At 41.6% G+C, this 21,430-nt stretch overlaps 4 protein-coding genes across 8 annotated transcripts; 3 read left to right on the top strand and 1 right to left on the bottom strand.

Annotated features, from left to right (window-relative positions):
• Positions 1–728: 728 nt before the first annotated feature.
• LOC308126672 (cytospin-A-like) lies at positions 729–9,709 on the top strand. Of its 2 annotated transcripts, none has more exons than XM_080491221.1 (12): positions 729–1,213; positions 1,958–2,087; positions 5,090–5,566; positions 5,864–5,937; positions 6,673–7,187; positions 7,261–7,345; positions 7,430–7,505; positions 7,592–7,628; positions 8,268–8,364; positions 8,511–8,627; positions 8,820–8,879; positions 8,970–9,709. In XM_080491221.1, exons 2-12 carry the CDS (start codon positions 2,048–2,050, stop codon positions 9,057–9,059), a joined length of 1,668 nt encoding a protein of 555 aa, XP_080347347.1. In that variant the 5' UTR covers positions 729–1,213; positions 1,958–2,047; the 3' UTR covers positions 9,060–9,709. The 2 variants fall into 2 exon arrangements, with proteins under 2 accessions (XP_080347347.1, XP_080347348.1); XM_080491222.1 differs by having other exon boundaries at positions 795–1,213; positions 1,958–2,063.
• Positions 9,364–13,060, bottom strand: grcc10 (gene rich cluster, C10 gene). The gene is made up of 4 exons (XM_080491224.1): positions 12,511–13,060; positions 11,419–11,472; positions 10,788–10,964; positions 9,364–10,214 (listed from the first exon to the last, which is right to left on the bottom strand). Exons 2-4 carry the CDS (start codon positions 11,468–11,470, stop codon positions 10,075–10,077), a joined length of 369 nt encoding a protein of 122 aa, XP_080347350.1. The 5' UTR covers positions 11,471–11,472; positions 12,511–13,060; the 3' UTR covers positions 9,364–10,074.
• saysd1 (SAYSVFN motif domain containing 1) lies at positions 12,603–14,953 on the top strand. The gene is made up of 2 exons (XM_080491223.1): positions 12,603–13,068; positions 14,487–14,953. Exons 1-2 carry the CDS (start codon positions 12,808–12,810, stop codon positions 14,808–14,810), a joined length of 585 nt encoding a protein of 194 aa, XP_080347349.1. The 5' UTR covers positions 12,603–12,807; the 3' UTR covers positions 14,811–14,953.
• A 1,396-nt stretch (positions 14,954–16,349) lies between these two features.
• On the top strand, positions 16,350–21,116 carry bpnt1 (bisphosphate nucleotidase 1). Of its 4 annotated transcripts, XM_080490414.1 has the most exons (10): positions 16,350–16,387; positions 17,442–17,572; positions 17,662–17,766; positions 17,889–17,996; positions 18,068–18,116; positions 19,420–19,511; positions 19,587–19,784; positions 20,178–20,283; positions 20,409–20,561; positions 20,828–21,116. In XM_080490414.1, exons 2-9 carry the CDS (start codon positions 17,453–17,455, stop codon positions 20,558–20,560), a joined length of 930 nt encoding a protein of 309 aa, XP_080346540.1. In that variant the 5' UTR covers positions 16,350–16,387; positions 17,442–17,452; the 3' UTR covers position 20,561; positions 20,828–21,116. The 4 variants fall into 4 exon arrangements, with proteins under 4 accessions (XP_080346540.1, XP_080346537.1, XP_080346538.1 ...); XM_080490411.1 differs by having other exon boundaries at positions 16,357–16,391; positions 20,409–21,116; XM_080490412.1 differs by having other exon boundaries at positions 16,378–16,490; positions 20,409–21,116.
• The last annotated feature ends 314 nt before the right edge of the window (positions 21,117–21,430 follow it).

The following is a 21,430-nucleotide window of genomic DNA, read 5'->3' as shown; positions in this document are numbered from 1 at the left end:
TGGTTTAAGAACCTTCCTTCACTTATAGTTTTCTGGGATTGGCTCCAGGATGCATGGGTGGATGGAATGTGGTTGTAGTAAGAATCTGTGGTACAACTCTTGCATTCTACCAATAAACAGTTTTAATACATTGTGAAACCCAAAAAGTTAAACGAAGAACACTAAATGAATTAAAAAATTCATTTAATTATTTTGTACCAGAGTCAATGTTATTTCAATGGATGCATCTCAAAACTACTCAGATTTCCTTAACAGCTCATAAGAGACATCAGTGACAGTCTTAATGGTTTTTTGGGGGGGGGGGTTATGTATTATTTTGGTTGCCTCCAATTGTCCCCGCCCTCTAAAAATCCTCAGGGTGGGCTTCTGATTATTATCCTGGCTTCATATTGTTCTCCATCGGCTAAATATCACATTAGAAGTAATCACTCACTTCCTCTCCCCTGAGTTTGTGATTGTTACTGCTGTTATTGTTGGCCTCGGTGATCTGTGTGTGTGTGTGTGCGTGTGTGTGTGTGTGTGTGTGTGTGTGTGTGTGTGTGTGTGTGTGTGTGTGTGTGTGTGTGTGTGTGTGTGTGTGTGTGTGTGTGCGTGCGTGCGTGCGTGCGTGCGTGCGTGTGTGCGTGTGTGCGTGTGTGTGTGTGTGTGTGTGTGTGTGTGTGTGAGGCTGGGTCCAACCTGTTACCTGCGCGCCACCACACCTGCTTGGAACAAAAGGTAATGAAGCTGCAGCCGGTGTGACTGCATCTCTGCGCCCGGTGTGTCTGGAAAGTGGCCGACGCAATTCATCACGCATACCACACAGGACATTTACACATTTCAAATGGCTCCTCTTTGAACAAACCTCCAAATGAAGCCATGATCAACCTTCACGTCGTTTCTCCAGCGAGCAGCAGCCGCGCAGCCACTTTGTTTCTGCCTCCTTCGCCGCTTTTTGACGCATTGGATTTAAAGGCGAAGCAGCAGAGTTGAATATTATTACGAATTGGACTCAAGACGTTCGCGGTGGCGGTCTGTTGTGGCGACAGCATGAGAGAAAATGTGCGTCCGTGAGGCGGATTGTGTCTGTATGTGATTTTTTTATTTTTATTTTTTCTGTCTGGGGAGGAGAAGCAGCAGAGAAAAACGCGGTCGAGACGCACAGAGGAGAAACAAACCGGTTGACAGCCTGGTTTGTCCCGGCTGGAACACGTCCAGCTGGCCGGCTGAGCAGGTAATATGAATGAATGAACCTTGAGGCTTCATGCTGTGTGTGTATCATATCAGTGGCTAACTGTGGGGCACAATTGCCCCACACATACTAAAGACATGTTTTAACACTCATGCTGTCGCTGAACATTATCTTGCAAATCTTGCAAAAGATGTGATGTTGAAATATTTCAATTTGCTCACCAGTTAATGTTTGATTCACCAGAGTTTGGCCCTGGTGAATCTGATCAATCAACTCGATCAATTTAATCATACATTCATTTAGTTTTAAATACCGTGTGCCTTTTACGCATTACGTGTATGCAGACATGCCCTTCAGATAGTTATCCAGTCTTGGTGTTTAGGACATCTGTTCACCAGTAATATCATGCCTAGCATAAATTGACAGATTATGCGGTTTGGTTATTTCTCAAAGTCAAGAAATGGCCACGTGTTACACATGACGTCACCTCATATTACTGCTGGGAAGTTGTCAGACAAGTATGGATTACACTCGTGGCCCTTGCTGACACCACCTGTAAATGTCCCATTGTGTTAAAAGCATGTAGCCAAAACAATCTTTTTTGAATAAAAAACAAATGGTCATTTAATTTTGAATTATTTTGATGATAAAACACAATTTTTGGCCCAATGTCGCAAGATTTTGGTCTTCTTTGGAAAAACATCAGACTCATCTGGTTTTGCTGGCCAGAGGAGCAGCAGTGAGTCACACTAATGAAAATATGTATTCACTCCCTTGTCTGTACAGAATAAGGCTTCAAAGGATAGAGGACACAGTGAGGGACAACTGGAACAGTCTGTCAATAAACCCACCCCTGCTGGATGCCCCTGTTGGATCATGGGTAACCATAATGGTAAAGACAGCAATGCTCCCACGGGTAACTCTCTCATCTTCTATAACACACAATGATTGTATGGTTAATATCTCTGTACTTATGTAGAGTTTTACATTTATGTAGCCTGGCTTGATATCGCTGGTTGTTTTTCCACCATTTGTTTGCCATCTTTGCTCTCATCATCATAGGCAGACTATTTTGGGAATCACTGTCTTCCTGTTTTCAACAAAGTGCCACAGTCCTTTGATTTCAGTGTCTCAGTATAAGAAGTCGTCTGAGGTTTTTATTATGCAATATAGCAAGTAAGCAGAAGTCTTTACACGCAGGAGGCAGCAGGCAATGCCTTATGTTACTCTAGAAAAGACGAGACATACAGTACAAACGCTGCAAGTTCTTGGTTTGGGGAGAATTTAGCTTGACCCAGTTTATTTCTTGTTGGGTCATTCAGTTATTGGAGCTGTAAGACTCCAGCTAAACAATGATGAAGGCCCACTTTCCCAAACACCATTAATCATCTCCTGCAGTTTAACCTAGTACTCTGGCATATTGCCCCGTCAGCAAAATCCATGTTTTGAACCGGAGTTTGCTGTTGAGAACTTGAAATAAGGATGGGGGGGGGGAGAGACTATTTAAAGAAATGAAGTTGTTAATGATAATTCATTTAAATTTTTAGAAGCAGCTTGTTTATTTGAATCAGTTCAGTTTGGTTTTCATTTTTATCTGCATTATGTTTAGTTTCTGTCTGTCCAGGACATCCTTGTGAAGACTATCATCTTTACAGAGACGGAGCGCATCAATACATCTTTTAAAGCTGATATGTTTGTTGGCAGGCAAATAAACATTTCTTTATACAATCTTAAATAAAGCTGCTTTTAGAAGGGTTTCAGCTCTGTTTCTGTCACTAAACACCAGTTAATGACAGACATTAGTGGGCCTTCATACGAAACTAAAGATTTTATTCTATAAGATCTCATTGGAGTATTTCTTTCCCCATGGATTTATCCTTCATATGTACAGTATCCGATAACACTTTGGGCACACCTTGTCATTCAGTGAGTCTCATGAAAACCTGGGTCAGTCCTCATGAATCATCTTCATCATCACGTTGAATTGTTTTACTTACCTTTTCCAGATTGTCCGACCTTCATGTCACAAATTAATGATAGCGTGACGTCTGTTTGTACTTAGTCGAGTGGTTGTTGATTTAATGTGACAGTAGTAGAAAAGGGGCTAATCACTGTGTACCATCCTCGCCACAACAAACCGCAACTGATGGTCTCAAACTTACGAAGAAGGAAAGAAAATCAACATATTCCTCATTAAAAGCCATTCAGGTGACTACCTCATAAGGCTGAGAGAATACAAAGTGTGTGAAGCTGTCATGAAAGTGTTAATCACAGTTTGTTTGTATTAATCTACACAGTGTAGCTTTAAATGACAAAGTGTATCCAACAACTTGACTGCTACTTAACCCAACATCATGATGGTCCCTCCTCTGTACTTCAATGCAGGGATCACATTTTCATGTTGATAGTTTGGACATTTTGTTTGTCTTTACTTGGATGAGGACCACACCGTGTTTATTTAGAAAAACCCAAGAAAGAGTCCTGGTACTTGTTCTTGCCACTTTATCCATCTTGTTTTACACAAAAATGACATTTGGAAAACTTTGTACTTTATATGGAAAGAGGAAGGTCTTGTTACGGCCCCTTCAGAGGTCTTGAATCGCTATCTGTTGTGTGAAATGGACAAAAAAAGCAAGGACAAAATGTGATTGAGTCAATATATCTTTAAGAAATTCAATGTCTAGTTTCTCAAATAGTTATTGTCATATAGTACTCTGAATTCTGCCTACACATGATCCAAATCTTAGATTTCTCGAAATGTCAATAAATAGATTTATAATGTGTGTCCTTTCATTGGCTTCCAGTTTAAAGGCACGCTGTTTCACCGGAATGTCTGAATTTCTGTTAGAGAGGTGGCTTTTTATGTTATACGTTGAAAACCTCTTACGGTGAAAGCTGATTGGAAATGAAAATAAAGATGCTACTCAGAAAAAAAATTACGTGATGAGTTCCACCTTATCAAATCATTGCCCTCTTATTTATTTACCTCTCAGATGTTCTGCTTGTCAAACATGATTAGCTGCAAGTGCGATATCAACAAAGTCTAATTTCTGCTTTGCACACGGGGTATTTTGGCTTTGTCGGGCATTTGAGAGTGTCATGTTTCATCGCTTCAGTCTGAAATCCCCTGTCTCTTCTTCAGCTGAAGACGATCGATCATCTCCTCACTTAGTATGATTCACACTTGCAGCTGTTTTAAAATGCGGCCTCTGATTTTCGTCTTTTAGCTGTCAGTATGCAGGCTCAGGCTCCGGGATGGGAATAGCTCCCCTGCTGTAGCCGAGCAGACTACGCCACGCTGCTGCAGGGGAAATGATGAGTGTGCAGAATTCTGCAGCACAACACAAGGGCAAGGAGGGGGAAACATGAAGAGATCCAAGCCGGGGCAGATGAAGACGTCTGTAGCCTGCCAAAACCCGTACGCTCCAAACTAGACAAAACTCAGGATGACAGAATAATCACACAGGGCTAACATGAGTCTTCAACAGATGACACATGAGGGGATGTTTTACCGTCAGAAATGAAGCCATCCTGCCAATAGATTCAGGATTGGAATTGGAATCGTTCTTTTTGGGACATTTTTTGAAGCTGCACAGCTTTGAGGAAGGATAGGATGACTTTGTCATAGCAGGAGAGCAGCTGCTTGATGCGAGCTCAGGGTGAAATCACTTCTCTTCCTGGATGTTGCCACGTTAGGGAGCAGTGTGTCTGCCAGCCAAGACACTGGCAGGGGAGATTTTCTGCTGCATCAGGCAGCCCAGGACAGTAAATAAGAGAGCGGACACTGAGTGCTTACATCTGCATCAAGGAAGAGGAGAAGGGGGGCTTTGCATTCGATACATTTCTGAACTTAACCTAGATGATTTTAATGCTCAGGTCAGTGGCATTTTTCTCATTTTTATTCCTCCCCCCCGTTAGGTTCTCCTTTAGATTTCTTCCAAACGCCGCCCACCACACCCACCCAGGCAGAGCTGACAGCCATGGCCTTATCCTCTGCAGCGTCCCCGGAGAAGTCACAGACTCCATCGCCAGCCGGCACCGCCAGCCCCTCCTCCGCCTCCCCGGTAGCAGAGTGGACACAGAAGCTGTCAGCGGGTCCGTCTGAGTGGGCCGTGGTCAGCGTCGCCTCATCGGAGAATAATGCCAGCGATGCCGCGTCAGCCAGGCATGAGAAGTCGGTCAGTCTGGGGAGTCCGGCGACGTCGTCGCTGCTCCTTTCCAGAGGTTCGCCGTCGGAGGAGGAGAGCTGGCAGGAGAGAGACAGCGGACTGGAGCCACAGGCTGCAGCCGAGAAAGCCGGAGATGAGATGACCTTGGTTTTGCTCAGTCTGATGGAGCACTACAGATCCTCGCTGGGCCTGACCCCTAACACCGATGTCACCACAGGGGCAGTAGGTAAGCCTGCTATATTTACTTCTTACTTTTTTTTTAAGAAGCTTTAAGTTGACTTTTATTTTGACCTGTGAATGAGGGTAGAATTTAAAACATCTTGTCTTTCTGTATCTCAGATCTGTGTCACTATTACTCATTGTGATTGATAAAATACACTTTTTTTGGGGGAGTGTTTAAAATATTTCTGTGAATTTTACAATCTAACAGTAAATCCTGAAAAATAAGCTTCTCTTAGTAACTGATGGTTGACTTTAATAGTTTTTTTGTAAATGTTCTGTGGTTGTTTTATTGTCTTGTCAGAGCTGCTTAGGCGCTTGATAACAGAGCGAGAGGAGCTGGTTGAGGAGGTGGAGACGCTCCGGGAGACACTCAGGGTGAGTTTGTCTTTGTGCTAAATGCTACCGGCACTGAGTTGGTTGCCTGAAAACACATGGCACAGTCAAACTCTTAAAGTTTTATACTTCTGTTTTTCTAATCGTGACAGTAATGTGGATTTGATGAACAGTAAATATATCACCATTTTAAATCACAAACGTCAAGAAGCATGCTCATTGTACTTATTGTACAATACAAAACTATGATTCGAAAAAAAATTATTCTTTGAGGGTGGAGGTCAAATTATTGATACTGGCTGGAATCATGGGATTCAGTTTTAGAGGTTTTACTTTGCTCTGTGTAGAAAGTTCATTTGTCTAAAATTGCATCTCAAAAAAATTCAACTGCAACGGAAAAGCATTTTTCCCTCCTATAATTCAATTAAAATGGTTTATAGACATAAGCTAAAAATAAAAAAATGCTCAAAATAATATACTTTATAAGATCAGATTTTTTTTGTTTCCCCAACATGGGACATTAAAAATCACAATGAAATTTAGATGAATTATGCTTGAAATCAATTAGTTTGTCATGAGTATTGCAGTACCTGAGAAAAACTTTTCAGTGATAATCTAATTTTAAGATGCACTTCTAGCTTTACTCCAACATATTATCAATCACTATCTCATGTCTCGGAGACTGAATTCATATAGCACGGGTTGAGAGGCATCACTCCTGAAACGACTCGCCTTGCTGTCAGTATTTGATTTTACGCCGTGGCTGTTGTTCCACAGACGGAGAGGTTGGAGTGGCATCAGTTCCAGTCCGACCTGCAGGTGGCTGTGTCTGTGGCCGACCGCCTCCGCGTGGAGTCGGACGAGGCTCTGGGTTCGCTCCAGGTGAGCCACAGGACCGTGGAGGAGCAGCTGGCTCAGGCCCTCAGCAGACAGCAGGAGACGCACCGAGAGCTGGAGGGTTTAAGAGCCGAGCACAAAGGCGTCTGTGGCAAACTGGCTGAACTCGGCCTGCGGCGGGAGCGAGTGGAACGGGACACTCTGAGGAATGTTTCCGGGGTGAAAGACTCTGTGGAGATGCAGAAAGATGTAGAGGAAATGGAAGCCAAAGACCAGGGGGACTCCAGTGAAGAGGTGGATAAAGGGGTTGCTGAGGATGAGATGAGCGAATCGGGAGATTTGCAGCTGAAAGGAAAAGGGGTGGCAGAGGGATACCTCCGTAAGTTGGCTGCACTGGAGAAAAACAAAGGACCGAGAGACCCGAGAAAGATTCTGATGCTGTCTGAAAGATCCTGGTGAGTTGACATGAAAGTTAATGTCACTTTACGTCAACAGAATCTCGTCAAACCTGCGCTTTTTGTCTTCCAGGAGTCTTTCTCGTCTTCCACTGTCAAGCGACCCTTCCAGTCAACGAGCTGCCACAAAAAACGCAAGCACATTGCCTCTATGCAAGGTAGAACACTGGTAGACTGTGAAATACCTTCAGCAACATTATCAACCTCTGTGAGTTCAATCCACAAGTTCTTGCCTCCTCCAGAAAGAAGAGCCAACCAAAGAGAGAAGGATCGATCGTATTTTAAAGCGGCAGGACAGCTGGTCCAACTTTTACACAGGTGACCTGAAAAAGACCACCGAGTGACGTTTTCTGACACGTGAGGCCCGCGGCCGGATGACTGATGCTGCATTTCTGTGTTTACAGGTAAACCGGATGAGGAGCAAAGGTCAGAGTCTATCAGGTGTGTGGCTGCTTGTCCTTTTTACTTTGAAGATAATAACACTTTGATTCAACACTGGCGTGTGAAGCAAAAACATGTGGTTTGCATGTAAAGCCAATAGATATTGGTCTTGTGAAGCACAGAAAAAGTTTTTGCTGCTCCATTTTTATTTTCAAATTTAACAGCATGTCAAATTACCTTAACAAAACCATCACGGATTTTCGAGTGAAATCCTTGCAAACTTAGAAAAAGTCAAGTTGAAAGTATTAAACAAACTGAATAATCACACATGTAACTAATATTAGTTGCGGATGATGCTTTATGTCGTCTATGGACGTGAACACCCACAACAATAATCATTTCAAGTGCAATTTCTTAACACAATTGGCCTTTTAACTGGACATTAGACATTCAGTAATCGACTCCAAGGTCACACAGTAACTTTTCAAGCATTGCAGTTTGTGTTTGAATAGATTAATCAATTTAATGTTTGGTGTGATCTGCTGGTGAAGTCGCTTCGTTCACTGTGAGATGGATTTTATCAGTAGAAGAGTAATTGAATCCACCAGACTGGTAGCCGAACCTCCAATCTCCCCAGAAAATCCCACCATGCAGGTCTTTTTATTAACTAAGCTGAAGTGAATAATTGATTCTTCCCAGGCCTCAGGATGGTTTCAGTGCTCTGCTGAGGCGTCATGGCGGCTCCAGGAGAAACTCCCTGCTGCGTTGGTGCCAAGGTCGAACTCAAGGTTATAAGGTGAGGGAAAGAAACTAATAATATTCTGAATTACTAAAGTTACTCTATCAAGTGGAGATCAATGAGGAAAAACTATCCAAATGGAAAGAGAAAAAAAAACAGCACTGATCTGTAATCATTCATGTGTTTTCAATCCTTTTTGACAGAATATTGAGATCACCAACTTCAGCAGCAGCTGGGAAGATGGTTTGGCCTTCTGCGCTGTTTATCACACCTATTTACCGACTTGCATCCCTTTTGACAGCCTCAACCCAGCTGACAAGGTACAAACTGAGACTGTATGCATTAAAAATGAAAAAAAAAAAAGTCAATCAAATTTGTGAAAATTCATTAGGACACTCGTGTTTTTAAACAAAAAACTGAAATAAAAATGACCCTTTGCCATTTAATTGTTAATGAAATTTCTCCAAAAGTGTTTTAATGTTGATCTAAAAGCTGTGGGGGTTTTTTTGCAGAAGGAAAACTTGGATCTTGCTTTTAAGACAGGGGAGAGCGTGGGGATCACTGCCACACTGGTGGGAGCACATTTATTTTTAAACCAATGATGTGCCAGTTTATTCATTGGGGTACCGGGATACATCATGTTTTCTCTGTTCCCATGACAGTCCGTGGAGGAGATACTGAAAGCCGACGGGCCGGACTGGCAGAGGGTGCTGGGATACGTCGAAAGTATTTTCCGTCACTTTGAGACGTGAGGGACTGAAACTCAGTCACCGCCACACGAAGACGTTCTCGAAAACGACGTCCTCGGCCTGGATTTAGCGCTCGTCTTCAGTGTCAAGACTTTTGACTTTTATGTTTTGGGTTCGGTCTCCTTCACACGGGAACGGCTGCTTGCTGATGATGGGATGGAAGAAACTTGACCGTGTTCCACTCTCGGAACACTTTTATTTTCCTACATACACAGCAGTGATTGTTGCGGAATATGCACAGGACACAGAATTGAAGTATTTTGACGTTACCATCACCTCACTGGGTGCACTCGTTTTTGCACAGTTTGCCTTTAAAGAAGTGAATGAGCACTTTATTAATCATTGTACAACAATTTTAGCAGTTGGTTACAGAATGTGGGTTATTTAGTGTATTTATCTTAATTATTTATTTTTTTCTCATGTTCTCCTGCCGTTCTACTTTTATGATGTCAGCATGTGTCTGTGATGATCACTGGGGGTCAACCCACATTTTATATGTTGGAATAGAAATGTTTTAATTAACACTCCAGATGCTAAGTAACATTTCCTGTGAGGAATGAGTATATGTACGTGTGTATGTCTCATCAGATTCTTTTTTTTTTATGAAACATGTTTATCATATATAAATTTTACTGCAATAATAAAGTGTGTATAACAAAATTACATTTGTCTCCCTACGTACTCTGTTATCGCACAGAAATTCAGAGAAAATGGTTTAATTTCAATTTGTAACAAACAAAATTACATTGTAAAAAAGAAAAGGTACAAAACAGCATTACAGGAATTCAGTAACCTTGGGAAATGGTTAAAGTATAATAATAAATACAAAACGCTTTAAAACGATGACATAATTTGAAGAAAAAAAAGTTTTCTTTGTTGGACCGCATCGAGGTTTTGTGTTTTAAACACACAAAAAGTAAAGACGGAGAGCATTGGAGCTTGGAAATGCAGAAAGTGGATGAGTAGATCCAGAGCATTAAGTATAACCTTGCAGCTGATCGATGAGCAGAAATAGTTCCTATGAGGCTGGGATGGCGCCTCCTATAGGCGGTGTTGATAGCGGCGGCAGCAGGAGGGACTTCAGTTTGGCCGACATGGCGGCAATTTCGGGGTCCTGAGTTTCATATATCTTCACCAGTCGGGCAAATTTAAGGACGCCTGGAAGCGAAGCACAATGGGAACCAGCACGATAAAGAATCACATGAAACATACTGGTAGAAAAATTACAATTAGTTCTATACAGAAAAACCTCCTATTTAACACAACCTTTACCGTTTGAAGGGCATCATTGATTTGATTTTCAACACTTGCTCTCCTGATAATCTGCATAGTTTTTGAGGACTATTGAAAACATTGTGGAGTTCCTTGAATTTAACCTCATCTGCCCATCTCTTTCGTCACACCGTCTGGTTCAGGACATCTTGCTACTTAAAATTATCCTTGAATGTCCAGGTAGCCAATCAGACATCTGCTTTTCTACTGTGCTACAAACTTATTTAGAATTATTCATTTTATGATTAATTATCGGTTTACAAGGTAAAGCACTAAAGGAATTTTCACATGAGCATCTTAGATATTATCAGTCGCTCACCTTCCAAACTCTGCAGTAGTTTCACATGATTCAACTGTACGGGAACTAAAATATTTTACAATTAGTGGAACTTATTAACCGACATGAAACACTGCCCTGAAAAGCTTTTTTAAATAGAAAAGTGGAAGCAGAAACCTCACCCTCTCCTTCATTGTTGAATCCATAGGCTTTGATGACTTCTTGTTGTATCTGGGTGGCCACAGGCAGCACGAACTGCAGCATCTTCCCCATGTCGTTGCAGGCACTCTCTCGGGCTTCATCCATCCGGGCTGCATTTTCTGGGACTGCAAAGGCCTGGATCACCTCGCTCAAGACCACTGTGAAGACAACCACAACTACATCAGCACGTTTTATGCGGCACCCTTTTCATTGCAGGTTCCCATCTTTCAGGTCATGTAAATAAAAATCAAATGCCTTTAGATTCTAGACATTCTAGAAAGAGGCTGCATCTTAAGGTTTAAAAATGTTCACAGTCTTGAGAACTTTAAAGACCGAACACATTACAGCAACTCTTTAAGGACAAACTAAGAAACTGATATTGTGAACATGGTTTAGGCAAGCTGGAGACTTTGAGGAACTAATGAAGCATCTTAGCTGCTTGAAAAGAGAACAACCTGATAAATCCCGAGAGTATTGAGCCATCCAGGTGCTTGGTAATTCTACCTGCTGCTTCAGATCAGAACTAAATAATTTGCCACAAAATTAAATAAGTTTGTTCTGATGTGGGTGACTAAAAGAATCAGAAAGGGGGCGTGAAGCAGTTCCACTCACCTCTGGTCTGTTCAACAGTCAGGGTGGGCTGCTGTGCTGGAGCTGAGGCCATTACTGCAGAAAGACAATAACAGAAAAAAGTTGTTTTTTTTACAATAAATGAAATAATGCATTTAACTGATCAAATAGACTGATGTAGATAAAATGCAATACTTAAGAAAACTAGGAGACAACTGAAGATGTAGAGTACAAATATCAGGAGGTGTACATCGACAATACACCGGACTGGGTGAGTAACACCAAAGCCGGGTCTATTTTTTGAGGTGACCGAGGTCTTCCAATGAGTCGGTGGTGGCGAGCGATATCCTCTTTGCTGTTGCATGCCAGGGCAGGAGGCTGAGGGTGGCTGACACCAACAGGCTCAACAATGTGTCCCATCCTCCATGAGGTCCTGGTTAAATGAAGGAGCTGTGTATTTCAGGGAACCACATGGGGATCCACCCGTCCTGTGGCTATCAGACTGTAAAACACTTCTTTGTAAATAGTGTTTTGTTTTTGTTGTGTTTTTACTATGAAGCCGTTCGTTCCATGCTTGTATTGGTAACTGTTTAAGCCTGGTACATATAAATATTTACTTGTTTAATCTCCATTGTCTTTTTTGACATTTTAACTTTCCATTCTATTCTGTGTGGCGCAACGCTGTAAAAGGATTCCCCTCTGGAATCAATAAAGTATTTTCTACCACGTTCCATTCTATTCTATTGTAGGTCTTTCGTGATGGTGTAACTGTAAAACAATATGGATACAGTTGTTGAATTTAAACGACGAGCAGGTGCTTTACATTCCCTCGTACAGGAGGCGAAACCCAATGCAAAGGTGCAGCCAAATGCAGATAACAGGAAATGTGATTCAACTGGTGTGATGAAACATCAGACACGTAAACACACAGCCTGCCTGCTGTGTGTTTACGTGTCTGATGTTTGTGATGAGGAGCTGAACCTCATCATCGTGTCACACTACTTCCGACTCCACACGGAACGTTATGTAACAACAGCTCAGCGGACGATTATCAACCATACCGCAGACTAAACTGCATATTACCACAGAGGAATTAGGGGCAAACATTGACAAAATAAAGGTTCGGAAACTCACCGGTGATGAAAACAGCTGAGCTGTAACCAGAGAGGAAATGTCGTAAAAGCACGCCGTTTTGCAACAATGGCTTCCGTTTTCCGGCATACGCTGACGTTGGACGATCAAGTTATACTGGTAGCAACGATGCTACATTTCCCCAAAGAAGTTACAGTTCAAGAAAGACAGCCTCATTGCTTCAAAATCTCTACCCAACGAGGAGCGGGAGCGTTAACAGTTTTTTGAATGAGGAGCCACGATTGTTGTGGTTGTTGCTGTTGTTGCTAATATTAGCCGCTGGTGGAGTTTTGAGTATCGATGGAAAAGAGACTGGCGGAGTTCAGAGCCAGAAGACTGGCTCAAAATGTCGATAAAGGGAGTGAAAGGTCCCCCTGTCCTCCACCTTCTGAAGCACAGGAGGCTGAAAGTGTCGACGAAAGGAGTCAAAAATCGGACTGTTCACTTTCTGGGGAACAGATTGCAGCAGAAACCGAAGCCCAGTCTGAAACATCTCCAACAGCTGGCTGTCAACAACCACAGAGGACAGAAAACAATCCAACACTAAGCTCTCAAAGCCAGGTAATAAAAGTCCTCTGAGCAAAGTATATGATGTTGAATAACTTGTTTAGTGTTGCTGATAAGATGTGGAGGGTATTTGACTCCAGATTGTATCAGTACAGCATGTTTCACATGCAATCATATAATATGACGGTGTGCAATATCATCAATAATTCTGTAGGGGGCAGTGATGAGTCACTGTACTTCCATCCTTTCCCGTTTCCATTGCAAAATGTAATAATACTTAAATCCTTACATGTGACAACGAGCATAATGCAAATATTTACAAATCTAATAAAAATAGCACATTTATTCTCGTGAGCATGAGTGTCAAAGGATTGGTTTCAAAATGTTACTTCTTGTCTATGAAGCTTTGAATGTTCTGGGGCCTTAAATGCATCTCGGTTTTAGGTGAAGCAGCTTTTAGTTCTTACGCTCCTCACCTGTGAAACAAACTTCCTGGACACCTGAAAACTGCTCACACACTCGCTTATTTTTAATCAGGCCTTAAGGCATTATTCTTTGTTCAGGCTTTCCATTCAACAATAGATTTTACTGATCGTATTACCCCTCATCTTAATACTTCTTATTCGCATTATTTTAATGCATATCCTTTATTTCCTTGTAAAGCACTGTGATGTGCCTTGTGTCTGAATGGTGCTATGTGAAAGAATTTGCCTTGCCATTATCCCTCCCCATCTCTCAGTTATAATATGTTTACATGGTGTTCAGTTTCCTGGTGATGAGAAACTATACATTAGTCACAAGTAGAAGGAACAACCAAAAATTATAAGATGAAAGACAAAAGAAAACTAGATCAAAGGTGATTACAGGTGAAAAAAAGTAATTCTTGTGGTTATATTTAGTCAAATTAGACCCGATTATCTCTTTTCTTTGAGAATTGAGAAATTTGCAGGTGTTACGGCTGATTTTGGCCAAACTCTGACCCTCCAATCACTGCACCAACATGCAACCCACAGTGTATGTAAAGTCTTCTGTATATACCACGTGTAAATGTTCCATCACCAACTTAATTAGTGATGAGAACTATTTGATATTGTACCTTCCAGACACAAAATGCAGCTGGGAGTGCTTTACAAATAAAAATAAATACTTTAATTCATCAAAGCATCGAATTCAAAAGAAAACAACACATGGACTGCAAAAGACAAGTGTAGAGTAAAAGTCAAACTACTTAGGAGACAAGAAATATCATTCAGATTGAAGTTGAGTTGTTTAAAAAAATTATAGATAAATAGAATGAAAATATAACGAGGGGAATAATTGATATTAAACTAAAACAAATGGAATATTAATGTGAAAAATGCAAAGTGAAGTGAAAGCTGTTATGTCATTTGTTGTCAAATGTCTAAAATCCACTGTTCTGGGTCACACACAGTTTATTAATGTTTCTCTTGTGTCGGCTGTGTCTCCTGTAGAGCGGCAGAGACTGGCTGCTGGACAGCGCTCTGGGACGGTGGCTGGCCTCCAAGCAGTTCGTCGTCTCGAACGTGGTCTTGCTCAAAGTGCTGCTGTGGCTGGTTCTCCTGGGTCTGTTTGTGGAGCTGGAGTTCGGCCTGGCCTTCTTCGTCCTCTCGCTCTTCTACTGGCTCTACGAAGGCCTCCGCAGCCCGGCGCCACGCCAGCCCGGAGAGCTGAGCGCGTACTCTGTGTTCAACCCAGACTGTCAGCCTCTGCTGGGCTCCCTCACTGCAGAGCAGCTGGAGGGGGAGATGGGTTACAGACCTCTGGCTCGCAGATGAAAGGCTCACATTTGCACATTTATAGGAAATTCTAAGGTATTTCTTCCTCTGGGGAAAATGGTAAATTAATTAAAAAATGTTATATCTTTTTGTAATTTCAGTTGATTACATTTCTATTGCACATTAAACTGGAATTGACGTCACTTGCTAGTGCTGTTCCTGTTTTGTTTTGGGGTTTTTTTTAAGCATTTTTAGGTACAATGACATACTGGAGGACCAATGATTGATAAGAACAAGCAAACTAGTATGGATCTGAGTTCAAATGCGGGAGAAGAGTATGGAAGTGGCTCTTTTGGAGATACCAATAAAAGATGCCTCCCTCGAATTGTTTTCCAAAATAAATGAATGAACCAAAAATGACTTTTCTCTTTAGGGTGCTGCCTGAGATAAATAAAAGATTTGCCACAAAAAGGGGAAAAAACACAAGCCTTCAGTGGTAGTATGTTTACGGCTGCTACAGCAATTAGGTGATTTGCACGGTTCCATCACAACAACAATAAACCCTTGTTCTACTCGTTTCTGACACGAGTTGCTGTATGAAGATCTTGCATAGAAATGGGTGCTTGAGTGGAACTGGGATACTTATGTTGCAGCATTCACATGTCACAACCAAACAACATGGCCACCTCCAGCATTGTGCCACTTAATTGCTGCTGTCAAAGTCCAGAAAACTCATAGAGCTTATTATCACATTCATCAACCGAGAGTGGAATGGAATGAAGCTTAGCAAGTAGCGACAGTTTGTTTTCACACATTTATTCACATTTGTTTAATGTCTTCTGTTTTAAGCACATATAACCCCAATAGTTAAATGTATGGGTTTGTTTCAAAACTGTAAATCTGATTCAGAGTGTATTGAGGACATAATTTAATCTATCTGTATTATCGCAAAATGCCACATCCAGATAATGAAATGTCTTCAATCCAGACCAAATGTCAGGTTATTTTGTGTTGAGCTAATGTGTGTCTTTGACTGTCTCCTTCAAGAGATCAAATAAGGAAGCAATAAAAACATCAGCAACACTTAGTTTATTTTTCCCAGTTTTGATGAACTATCTTCACAAATGTATATCTCCCTTACGTAATTGTCTTTACGTTGCTTTTTAGGGCTGTGAAAACATATTGATTCTTATAGTTCTTTATCAATAAAGTAGTTAAGTATTAATGAATTGCCAACTCATTTTATGCTTCTTCGTTTCATATAAAACTCTTCAGACTTATCGTTTGTCTTTAAGAACGAAGATGAAATGCTTTTGCCACAGTCAAAGAGAAGATAATTCCCCTCGTCGGTACTTCCGCATTGACATCAAAATCGTGTTAAGCGATTATAAATTGGGATACGTCGTTTTTATGTGCCAGTTGCACCTAAAAGATTAACACTCTCAATGTTAAGTATAACCTCACTCATATTACTGATGTTGTCACGTTGGTGTTTATTTGAGTGTTTAAACGTGAACACTCTCGTCGGGGTGTGTTTTCGTCTCGGGTGCGGGGGGAAACATCTTGCGTTGTTGTGACTCTTTGTCGGTCAGAGGTTGTTACACTTCCTGGATACTTCGTCTCTGGGATCACATCAAGTGAGTCAGTACTCCTTCACTTTCTTCCACTTTTACCAAAGTTTAGGATTCAGTTTGTGGCTCGACTGTTCGCAGATATTTATCCCATTGGTGCATTTAGCGTGTGAGAGCAATGTTGACTTTATGATGTTCTCCTGTCACCGTAGACTCATTAAGACATATTGTGGTGGTAATTAATAAAGGTGCTGCAGCTCCATGTGTACTGAGCACAACTCTCATTGTCACATCAGATTTCCATGGTGTATCATTGCATAGCTTCTCTGTATTCTGCAGTTAATAACAGATACGTTGTCTTGGGAGCAAATTTGTCCACAAAGCACTTTTGCTCAATAATATGGTTATCTTTCAAATAAATGCATTAAAATTGGCAGGGTAGTTTGTGACCACACCCTCTCGTCAACTAAAGTTCTATTATTCAAAATTCCAGTTCGTCTTCTACTCAAAAATGACATGTGGTTTTATATAAATGAGGTAAAAGTGACTATAAATGTAAGACGAGAAAGAGAGTTAGAAAAGTGTGTGAATGACTTTGTGTACAGTTGAATTAAAATATATTGCTTTGTTTTATTTATTGTTGTTTTTCTTCCTTTCAACCCAGTCAAACCAGTTGGGGTCCAATTTGACCCTGAAGACAAAAGATGAAAATGAAAGGGTTAAAAAAAAAAAAAAAAAAAAAATTCCTGATGGAAGTTTCACAATTAGAGGTCGCTGATAATCCAGCAAATTATTTTTATTTATTTATTTGTGGTTAAATTAATTCACAACGTACTTATAGATAGGTATGATTTATTTATTTTTAAATGTGACCATAAAGAAAAAAGTAGCAAAGGTGGAAGTCAAGCATGTATGAGAATGTTGTGCTGGGCTCTCTTTCAACACTTGACAACACAAGGGTCACATGGCAAACAACCTTAAATTTACCTCACTCATTTTACACATATTCAATTCAAACTGCCCTTGAACCCGCCTGAAAAACCATAAACACGACTGCAGTCTCGACTCGAATAACCACGATGCATCCATCCGTGGGTTTGACTCCTTCGGCCTTGAACAGGTTCGTCAGCCATGTCTGGAAGTCCTGCAGTGTTGATGCGGCTGGTGGCCTCAGCCTACTGCGTGGCGGAGAAGGCTGGATCGATTGTGAGGAAGGTGCTCCACAGTGGAGAACTCGACATTGTGGAAAAGGTACGATCCGTGTCAGCACTTTAAAAAAAAAGAAAAAAGAATGCTCCCAAGCATCGAAAGAAACGCGGCACGTTTGTGCTCTTCCACAGACCGGAGCCAATGACCTGCAGACTCTGGCGGACAGATTGGCGCAGCAGAGCATCTGCGCTTCACTCGCCAAACATTTCCCCAAGATCACCATCATCGGAGAGGAGGTGAGTCGATGTGCGACTTCGTTTTGACAGTATGAATTGGCCTAAATGATGCCCATTGACACAGATTCAATAAAAAAAAAAAAAAAAAAATCATTCTGGTGTATTTGGGCCTGTTTCTGCAGGACCTTCCAGCTGAAGAAGTTAAAGAAGATCACATTGAAAATGGTCAGTTGGAGGAAATCCTGCAGAAGAGCTGTCCATCAGAGTATCTGGAGCTGAGAGAAGAAGAGGTGACTACACGTAGATCTGCTTGTTTAACGTCAGAAATGTTTATTTACCCTATGAATGGTCTGTATCTCAGCTGGTGGTGTGGGTTGATCCCGTCGATGGCACCAAGGAGTTCACTGAAGGTGAGCTCTCCGAATACACTTCCTACACTTTCACTTCTTACCTTTAATACCTGTAAAACTATCGTCAAGGAAGAAAATTAGATGTAAATCTCCTCACACTTTTCCTCCTGTCAGTGATTTTTCCTGTCACTTTCAGCTCTTTGTCTTTTCTGTTGATACTACATTCAGCTGAAAATCTGATTATTACAATCGAGACACTTTTTGCGTTTCTGGAATGTCTATAAATAAATAGAATATTTAATTCCCATTCAATAATGTTTTTATAATCAATTATTATCTTAAATGTCGGATTAGTAAGGGGAAAGGTTTGTTTTTGATCTGATTTAGTACGTGTTTTCATTTATGATAAAGACGAGACCTGGACTAGTTGAGTTTCTGAAGAAATATCATAAATACATGTATAAATGAATTTTATTCATTCATTTGAAAATAGTTATTCAACTATTTGGTTACCAGCACAGCAAAATAGTCACTAAAATACTTAAAAGAAGAACATCTCCATTCCAGAACGGCTTTTTAAGGGTCAACACGATTCATGTGTGATTCAGTTGGAAAAAACAATCCGTGGTAAAAATGTGAAAATTACCAAACTCGCTCATTATTCACAATTTACAGCGTAACAATATATGAATAGGTTTTATATATATCTCATTACATTTCTGTGAGATATCATATAGTCTCATATGACGCTACTGTGTTATTTTTACAACTTAAATATGGGGTCAAATGTCACCATATTGATCAACATTGTGCAGTAACTGGGAGCACGAGGGGCTTTTTCCCAGCGGGAAAGACGGAGAGGTACCACAGCCTTGTTCATGTTGACATCCGAGAAGTTAAAAGTAATGAGTTACTAAATGTAGTCTCTTGCCCAATAATGAGTTACTTTTCATGTTACCTGTATGCCACTTTGTGGCTCCCCAGAGCCTCACTGAATCCGTTCTGCTTCTTCTCTTTGTGTACGGCTGATCTGTCCGTCCCTCTCTCTCTCTCTCTCTCTCTCTCCTCCCTCTCCTCCTGCTGCCTCCACGTCTCAGCCGTGGCCCAGACGCCACACACAGGGTCGGACATCTCTTGGCCTCACGGCACGGCTCTCTGTATGGGAATATTAACCCTGGAGGAGTAGAACAATGATTAATCTGCACGAAAGTCAACTTCTTTTTAGAAGTACTCAGTCGCTCACGGAGCTTCTCTATCTGTTCTGCATGAGAAATATTCACACTTTCCCCTCGGCACCAATATCTGCTTGTGAGTGAAACGGTTGGGTGGTGTTTGTTGACTGCGCGCTGTGTTCTGGCTCCAGGGCTTCTGGATAACGTGACGGTGCTCATTGGTATTGCACACGGAGGCAAAGCGATCGCAGGTGTCATCAACCAGCCGTTCTACAACTACCAGGTACAAGATGACGATCGAAAATAACTGCTCTGTGAAACATGCCGCTCCGGCTTAAATGGGCCTCTTCCCTCTCAGCTTGGACCGGGAGCAGTTTTAGGAAGGACGCTGTGGGGGATACCGGGACTGGGCGCCTTTGGTTTCCAGCTGCAGGAGGTTCCAGGTGACCGGCGGATCATCACCACCACCCGTTCCCATAGCAACAAGGTGGTGACAGACTGCGTGGACGCCATGGAGCCTCACGAGGTTGTGAGGGTGGGCGGTGCTGGAAACAAGGTGCAGCAGATTGTACTTGATGACACTTCTTTACTAACGGGCATGTTCAGATACTACGCCCTCTGCTGGCAGAACACGAATAGTTCACTCCAATAAACCGATTGAACTCTTAACTCGAAACCTTATTGATTAAATACACATATTTCATTTAATATGATCCAATAACAGCTCTATGACAAATTCTGAAAAGTTTGATTGAGCTGAAGTAATGAGAAAACCTCTTCATTTCTGAACCTTTTATTCAAATAATCCAAATTGCTCAACATGAGGCGGTCGGGCTGAACGCTGTTGTAAAGTACTGCTTTACAAGAGTTAAAGAAAGTGGGCGTACCTGTGGATTCTATGAGTGAACCTTTACAGAGTGAAGCAGTGCTCCCGTTTCCCTCTGTGCAGATCATCCAGCTCATCGAAGGGAAGGCCTCTGCTTATGTCTTTGCCAGCCTCGGCTGCAAGAAGTGGGACACTTGTGCTCCTGAAGCCATTCTGCAAGCTGTTGGAGGTGACACAATCAGCTCCCTCTCTGCTTTTTTTTTTTGTTTGTTTTTTTTAACCGATATGCATCATCTGGTTCCAATCTGGTCTGTAAGTCTGATTATATTATTCCTTCATGGGTGTATTTTGCAGGAAAGCTGACTGACATGCATGGCAACGCGTATCGCTACGAGGCAAACGTGAAGCACATGAACTCCACTGGGGTCCTCGCCACGCTGCGTAACCATGACTACTACCTTCGCAGAGTCCCACAGTCAGTGCTGCAGGCCCTCAAGTCGGACTGAGGTCTGTCGATGCAGGGAAATGGCATATCATCATGTCCTCTAGTTTAAATGACTTTTAATGAAGATGATTTATCCTCTCTTTATCGATTTAGTGCCAAACTGAGTCACACTGTGCAGTTTATATTGCTAAATGAATTTCAAAATAAATAGAAAGCAGGCGCAACAGCACTTTTTCCATTTAATGCATTCATTTGAAACAAAATTGTAAATTAAATGATTTGTACATCCATTCATCTTCACCTTGATGAGTTCTGACCTCTCTTGCAGTGCAAAGATTGGAAGTGCAGCGAAGTTGGGAGTGTGAGCGGTCGACCGCTCTCTCAGCTAAATGTTAATATAAAACGTGAAAATACTGACACGTGGTTCTGCGTCCCTAAAGTCACCGTCTTCTCTAAGGAGACTAGTTCCAGTGGCACATCAGTTTCTACTCTTCTACACATCTACTCACCTTCAAAGGATCCTGCCGCACACCCGATTCACATGGGAAGAAAAGACGAATCATTGCATTGCAGATTTCTCTGATTTATTCCATCAATAAAAATTCTTTTACAACCACAGATGCTCACTCGGTGATGTGATTAATAGAAAATGTGTACAGCTGGTTAAGTAAAAGAAAAGGCTGAAAACACTGATCTAACAAAGAGCATCAAGTGTACATGAATGCCCCTCGGATGTTGTAGCATAGGTTGACCGTGTCCTTACTCTAAAGTTGAACTCACCTTTTAATTGCCTTTGAAAATACTTACGCTTGCATGGAGCAAGATTTCGAGCAATAATTATTGCACTTGACTTCGTCAACATCTTAGGATTTTATTGACACCTCCATGTGGAGAAGAAACATTCTGGAGTCGCAGGGTGATTCCCAACAGG

This window comes from Lipophrys pholis, assembly GCF_963383615.2.
Source record: "Lipophrys pholis genome assembly, chromosome: 21".
Classification (NCBI taxonomy): Eukaryota; Metazoa; Chordata; class Actinopteri; order Blenniiformes; family Blenniidae; genus Lipophrys; species Lipophrys pholis.
The sequence above is the reverse complement of the archived record's forward strand: the minus strand, read 5'-3'. Positions and strand labels throughout refer to the sequence as shown.

Bases quoted from the DNA above. Each gene is read 5' to 3' on its own strand.
- grcc10 (XM_080491224.1), bottom strand. From the start codon at position 11,470: ATGGCCTCAGCTCCAGCACAGCAGCCCACCCTGACTGTTGAACAGACC. The intron at 10,965-11,418 runs GTGAGTGGAACT...TTGTCTTCACAG, and splicing joins GACTGTTGAACAGACCAGAG to TGGTCTTGAGCGAGGTGATC. The intron at 10,215-10,787 runs GTGAGGTTTCTG...CTTCGCTTCCAG, and splicing joins ATTCAACAATGAAGGAGAGG to GCGTCCTTAAATTTGCCCGA.
- bpnt1 (XM_080490414.1), top strand. From the start codon at position 17,453: ATGTCTGGAAGTCCTGCAGTGTTGATGCGGCTGGTGGCCTCAGCCTAC. The intron at 19,512-19,586 runs GTACAAGATGAC...CTTCCCTCTCAG, and splicing joins AGCCGTTCTACAACTACCAG to CTTGGACCGGGAGCAGTTTT. The intron at 20,284-20,408 runs GTGACACAATCA...TGTATTTTGCAG, and splicing joins CATTCTGCAAGCTGTTGGAG to GAAAGCTGACTGACATGCAT.
- saysd1 (XM_080491223.1), top strand. From the start codon at position 12,808: ATGGAAAAGAGACTGGCGGAGTTCAGAGCCAGAAGACTGGCTCAAAAT. The intron at 13,069-14,486 runs GTAATAAAAGTC...TGTCTCCTGTAG, and splicing joins CACTAAGCTCTCAAAGCCAG to AGCGGCAGAGACTGGCTGCT.
- LOC308126672 (XM_080491221.1), top strand. From the start codon at position 2,048: ATGGGTAACCATAATGGTAAAGACAGCAATGCTCCCACGG. The intron at 2,088-5,089 runs GTAACTCTCTCA...CCCCCCCGTTAG, and splicing joins AGACAGCAATGCTCCCACGG to GTTCTCCTTTAGATTTCTTC. The intron at 7,506-7,591 runs GTGACCTGAAAA...CTGTGTTTACAG, and splicing joins CTGGTCCAACTTTTACACAG to GTAAACCGGATGAGGAGCAA.